The sequence below is a fragment of the Eurytemora carolleeae genome, unplaced genomic scaffold, assembly GCF_000591075.1.
Source record: "Eurytemora carolleeae unplaced genomic scaffold, Eaff_2.0 scaffold1273, whole genome shotgun sequence".
NCBI classification, from domain to species: domain Eukaryota; kingdom Metazoa; phylum Arthropoda; class Copepoda; order Calanoida; family Temoridae; genus Eurytemora; species Eurytemora carolleeae.
In genome coordinates, this window is record NW_019397159.1 from 73,394 (window position 1) to 79,873 (window position 6,480).

The window sequence follows — 6,480 nt, forward strand, 5'->3', positions numbered from 1 at the left end:
GGGGGGGGGGGGTAATATGATTTTTCAACAAAATATGCTTAGAAGACAATTCTTTTTGGGAATGTTTTCAAAAAATGAAAATAAGACTAAACAATGAAAAATGTTATTAAAACGTTTTTAAAATGTTACCAACAAAAGGAAGAGAATTGTGATAGGCCAGCTGTAATAAATCTCTGTTAGAAGGCCGGCCTTGTTCAGCTTAAAACATAAAAGTTGGTTAGATTAGATTAGATCGACCCCCACCACCATCTTATACATATAAACAGTTTGTTTTGAACTTCCAAGTTTGTTAATTAGATCAACCTCCCACCACTACTTTATACACATACATATAAACAGTTTGTTTTGAACTTCAAGTTTGTTAATTAGATCAACCCCCACCACCATCTCATACATATAAACGGTTTGTTTTGAACTTCAAAATTGTTAATTAGATCGACCCCCACCACCATCTCATACATATAAACAGTTTGTTTTGAACTTCAAGTTTGTTAATTAGATCAATCCCCACCACCATCTTATACTCGTACATATCATAATTTGTTTTGAACTTCAAGTTTGTTAATTAGATAAACCCCCACCACCATCTCATACATATAAACAGTTTGTTTTGAACTTCAAGTTTGTTAATTAGATCAACCTCCCACCACTACTTTATACACATACATATAAACAGATTGTTTTGAACATTCGTCCTTCACAGCAGAAACAATCTCAAGGAATAAAAATTGTCTTGTGGTTTTTAACATTTTTTCATTATTGATTTTGATGTTTATTATATCGTTAGAACTGTCAACCCAGACCGAAATATATTTTCAACTAAATACTGGCCAAACGACTGGACCGAATGAGCTGAATTTTTTTGAAAGAAACCATAGGCTTAAAAAATTAGAATTTTTTTCAAAAATAAATTTTTTAAGTGTTTCTAAAATTCAACAGCCAATGCCGGACACTTCAGCTAGTTTATAGTCCATAGTCTATAGTCTAAGAGTCTATAGTCTATAGTCTATAGTCTATAGTCTATAGTCTATACTATAATAAAACAAGACATTCGTATTTATGTTCCCTATAGCCGGCCAAACGGCTGGACAGAATGGGCTGAAATTTTTTGAGGGAACCCCCGGGGGGTAACATAGGCTAAAAAACAGATTTTTTTAATTCCACGGGCAACGCCGGACACTTCAAAAATAGACTTTTTAAATTCGGATTTTATGCAGGAGAGACAAAGAACGTAATGAAAGAATTTAAGGATGGAAAAACGACGATATCTTCCCCAAAGTTGATCAACTGTTAGGGGGATAAAGTCCAAACTAAAGGGAAATGAAATATTTTTGAAATGTTAAACCATGTTCAGTAATAAACCCGAGTAAATGATACATTAGGATGAAATCCTTTATTTTCTAATAAAAGATTCCTGAGATAAAAATACATTGAAACATTTAGGGACGGTGGGTGTCCAAAAAAACTTTTAAGTGGTGATATTGCCATTTTTTTAAATTTTCGATCGAATGGTGTTAATTAGAGCCTTTAATCCTTCTCATGAGAGATTTTATTCAAGGTATTAAGTTTTTGAATTCCTCTAGATTAATTTTATTCCAAATTTCTAGCTCCATTTAACAGAGATTATATTTTATATTTCTAGCTCCATTAAACAGAGATTAGTTCTAGCAGTTTTCTCATGCACCATAAGTCTAAAAATCAATTTGACAGAGAACCCATGGATAAAAATAGATAAATAAATTTTTAGATGGAAAAACAAGGATATCATTTTTTGCTTAGTTAAAGAATTAAAGGTACAGTTTGAGAATGAAGGTTTACTAGTAACACTTAAATATGAGAATTAAAAAAAAATTTAAATATCTAGAAAAAATTAATTACCTGGAGAGATTACTTTTTTCAATTCCTTCAGAAAAAGAGTCCTTTCTTCAACTGTTAGTTTCTCAATCATTTGAACAGCCTAAATAATAAATAAAAGATTCCTGAGATAAAAATACATTGAAACATTTAGGGACGGTGGGTGTCCAAAAAAACTTTTAAGTGGTGATATTTCCATTTTTTTAAATTTTCGATCGAATTGTGTCAAGTAGAGCCTTTAATCCTTCTCATAAGATATTTTATTCAAGTTTGAAGTTTTTGAATTCCTCTAAATAAATTTTTGGTTTTAACGGGAAACATTTCAAAAAATGATCCGACGCAGAATATCTTCTGGGGTAATTACTCGCTTCAGCCTTCCTAGCTATGTACATCCTTGAAATCATCTCTGGATTATTCAGCAGATCGACTCATCTAGCATCTAGCATCCCGGAACAAATCTTTTGGCTTTTAACTATATGAATTTATATTTGGAATGCTGCTATTTCAGTTGATGTTCTCTTATTTTAATTCCAAAATGTATTGCTCCATATGAATGTTTTCCGATCTTAAAAAGAGAATAATTTTGGCAATTTTCTTCCATGGCTCTTCACCATAAGTCTAAAAATCAATTTGACAGAGAACCCATGGATAAAAATGAAAAGTTTTTAGATGGAAAAACTAGGATATCATATTTTGCATTAGTTAAAGAATAAAAGGTACCGTTCGAGAATCGAAAATGACACTTTTTGAATGAAGGTACGTTTACTAGTCACACTTTAATTAAAATAATTACCTGGAGAGATTACTTTTTTCAATTCCTTCAGAAAAAGAGTCCTTTCTTCAACTGTTAGTTTCTCAATCATTTGAACAGCCTAAATAATGCACAATTTAAAAATACAGGGGTGTATATTTTCTAGAAAATCAATTTCCCTCCTGAAAAAAATTTGTTTTCCATGATGAATTATTGAAAATAAATTATTTTTAGAGAAAAAATAATTAGTTTTAAGTAGGAAAGTATCAAAAATAATGAGAAAAGTTGCCTTATAATGATTTTATTTCTTTCCCCATATCATCAAAAATTATTTTCCTGTTCGCAAAAAAATTAAGTGGGTTTATGCTAACGTAATATCTGAATGTTTAATTTTAAATTGAATTGAATTATTTACAATCTGAGCGGAATAATGCAACTTTGTGAAGTTATATGGACGCTACGTTTTTCTCCTTACAGACGCAACAGATAGAAGTAAGATTAGTAGCGATCAAAATCAAATTCGATTTAAATTTTCGCGAACACTTCCTTTAATTGGATTAAAGTTTTCGCGAACACTCACTTTAAGAATTGTTTATTACGAGGATTATCAAAACTTCGACAACATTTGCTACAAACTTGATAAAAGGATTAAGTTCTTGTTTAATCAAATAATAAAATATTATTAAAATCAGTTGAACCAGGGGATTACTTACTTCACTGTATATTATATAATATATATTTAAAAACGGTTGAGGGCCAGGGGGGTGGGAGGTTGGGATACCCCAACCCTAAATAAAATTATAAAAAAATTTTAAAAATCTTAAATATGTTTTTTCCTCAAATTGTTTTTAAACTAAATGTGTTAATCAATTAAATGAGAAGTTTAGGTGTATTTAAAGCTTAAAAGGATGGGGGGGACAATCACATACTTTCTTTTTAACCTCTTTTTGTATCCCCTACACCCACCACCCAAAAAGCTCTATTTTCTATCTATTTTTGCTACTCAGTTTCAATTTATCTGACCTGTGTTTTAGTGAAGCAGGGTCCAGTAGAACTCTGAGCAGTTGTCACCTGCGAACTCATTCCTCTACAATTTTTTTATTTTTTTAAATAAAGTCCTAACATTAACCTTATCACGATTGTACATCTCACTTTTTCAACTTCATAGTTGTGAACAAATGCCATTTTTTTTTTCGATGCATAGAGTAGGGTTGAAGACAGTCAAACGGCGGGTCGGTGTTTAAAAAAAAATCAGAAATGGGTTATAACTTTTTATTAATTAATCTACAAGATTAAAATTTGTATACTTACCGAAATTAAGAATATTCATCATGATATGTGTTGAAATTAAAACACTCGCATTCCATTTAAATAAATATTCTTAAAAAATCTGTTTTTTTTGTTTGAAATTAATAAATTTAAAAATTCTAATGAATCATTTCTGGAGAACAAGCTCATTCCTATTTTTTATTATGCTATCTTGAAATAAATATCCAAGTAAATAAAAAACTAAATTGTTAGGGCGCTTCGATTCTCTTTCCTCGGGGAGGGGGAATAATTAAATGAAATTTGGGGTTTAAGTATCGAACAGAGGGGGGGGGAACTTCAATATTCCCCCCAAACGTTAAAATTCTCTTTATTCCTCTTCCAGTGGGGCCGGAAGGGTTGGGAGTGGGGTGATTCTTAAAAATATTTATCAACAGACTTCGAATATTATTTCAAGTTCGTGAACCCAAGAATTGAACTTGAAAGTTGTATGCCCGATTAAAAATCATCAATTGTTTGACAGAAAAACCAGGATATTATAAAATAAATCAATTGTCCTTAAATTAATCACAATGTTCTAACCTGCCGCATGTTGCATCTGATGCTTGATTAATCAGAAAGACGGTGTGAGATTGAGAAGGATAAACTGAACAGATCGGCGACAAGTTTTGTAAGATAATGTGCCGGGAAATGTGCAGTCTGTGCATAAACGAGGTACTTGACATTTTGATCAATGAACACAGAACACCTAGTGCATTTTCTGAAAACAAAAGTTATAAGAAATCATAAGATATCTGAAAAAAATAAGAAATAATATTGAGGTCTGTTTGTGGTTCAGTTCTAGTACAAGATGTTTAAACAACCCCCGCCCACTCCAATTAGTTTAGAAAACGTGAACTTATTGTTTATAGTTGATCTAGAACATTTTCTAAAATCATAAATAAAAACATTTAAATCAAATAAGAAAATAGAGATAGGCCAGTTTGTTGCAGTATCAAATAAACATCAAAGCGGGTAAATCAGGTTTCAGGACACCCCCCCCCTCNAAATTGAAAGGAGGGGTCTAAAAATCGTATACTAGGACGGACCCAGCTAATGTTTATGGATTTTCAAAAATAGAAGAGAAAAAATTAAACCCTATTAAAGAAGAGAAGCAAAATTTATCAAAATATCTGAATTATAAATTTAAACTTATTCAGCACCAGTCAATAAAAGCTCATTACGGAATGCGGACTTTTAAACAGGGAAGGAAGGAAGGGGGTCAGGCTTCAATCCATATCTATTCAAGGTTAAATCAAAAACTATGTATGTAACATACATAAAAAACTTTTAAATCAAATGTAAAATGCGGTTTTTAAGAACAATGTAAATCTAGAAAAACAAAGAAATGTCAACAATAAACTAACTGCGATGAAATTGTTGACAACTAAAGAATACTTAATGGTTGGGAGGAAATGGAACAGCTGATTTTGTAATAACAGAGAATACATCTTTTTAAATGTCGTCTTTACAGTATTTTTTGTAAATATCGTCCTAGATATTTTATTGTTAGTAAAATAATTAATGGAAACAAAGGCGAATGTAAGATAAACAGTAAAGGGACGAGTCTGGGGCACCAGTATCCAGGCGCAGGCAAGGATACACAGAAGGGGGGGTCAAGAGTATCTTAAGAACCCTCCTTTTCTAGAGACCAACTTAACAGTTTACTGTAGATTTTAAATTTAACCATACGCTGTTAAGTAATTGAATAATTCTTTTCTATCTTAAAAATCAAGTTTATCATGATTTACCAGCGACATTAAAACGATAGTAAAAACAAAATTGTATTTTTCTGTGCCATGAACTCTTATTGACATGTTTTTTAAAAAAATGTTTACAAAAATCAGAAATGGCTCCCTAAAAATGGAATGTAATGATAAAAATGTTAAAAAAACATTAATACAAATGAAAATATTTTGATTTTCAACAAATAATCAATACATAAGTTTTTTTTTAAACTGTTTTCCCGAATTAAAATCAAAATACAAAATATAAAAATATTGCAAATTGACTGATTTAAAACAAAAAAATTTCCATGTTTTGAGTACATTTCTTTGTTTATTTTATGTTTTAAAACGAAAAAGTTAAATTTTTGGTGATAATTTTAAACGAAAAGCGGGGCTTTTTCGTTTTCCATTTTATATTTAAAAGTTAATACTTACAACACTTTAAAACTGTATTTAGAGAAAGTTTGTTTTTATTAAACTTTGCAATGTTTTTAGCCAAATTCTTTTTGAGAAAGTCGCACCGCCGAAATACCTCCCCCCCCCACTTGGATTAATTTCAATCCCCTTTATGATGTATATCAAATCATTGGTTAAAGTTAGTTTTGATTTCAATTATTAACTCATATTTGGCTCTTAATAAACTTTGTAAGATATAATTAAAAGCTTCCGAAAATGTGTTTACAACTATGAATATTGGTTTGATTTAGCTTGAACATGAAAATGTGTTTACAACTATGAATATTGGTTTGATTTAGCTTGAACATGAAAATATGTTTACAACTATGAATATTGGTTTGATTTAGCTTGAACATGAAAATATGTTTACAACTATGAATATTGGTT

The 6,480-nt window shown here is 30.5% G+C and overlaps 1 protein-coding gene across 3 annotated transcripts in view; it reads right to left on the reverse strand.

Moving 5' to 3' along the window:
• The window catches only part of LOC111712408 (transmembrane protein 65), an 11,721-nt gene extending 7,068 nt beyond the window's left edge, over positions 1-4,653 (reverse strand). For all 3 annotated transcript variants that reach the window (XR_002767444.1, XR_002767445.1, XM_023487003.1), the window contains exons 1-4: positions 4,454-4,653; positions 3,629-3,692; positions 2,648-2,726; positions 130-198 (exon numbers count right to left, since the gene is read on the reverse strand). Coding sequence is in view for 1 of the 3 variants with exons in the window: in XM_023487003.1 (XP_023342771.1) it covers positions 130-198; positions 2,648-2,726; positions 3,629-3,692; positions 4,454-4,596 (355 nt within the window). In the remaining 2 variants the exon portion in view is untranslated. The remainder of the gene's footprint in view (positions 1-129; positions 199-2,647; positions 2,727-3,628; positions 3,693-4,453) is intronic.
• Positions 4,654-6,480: the final 1,827 nt, after the last annotated feature.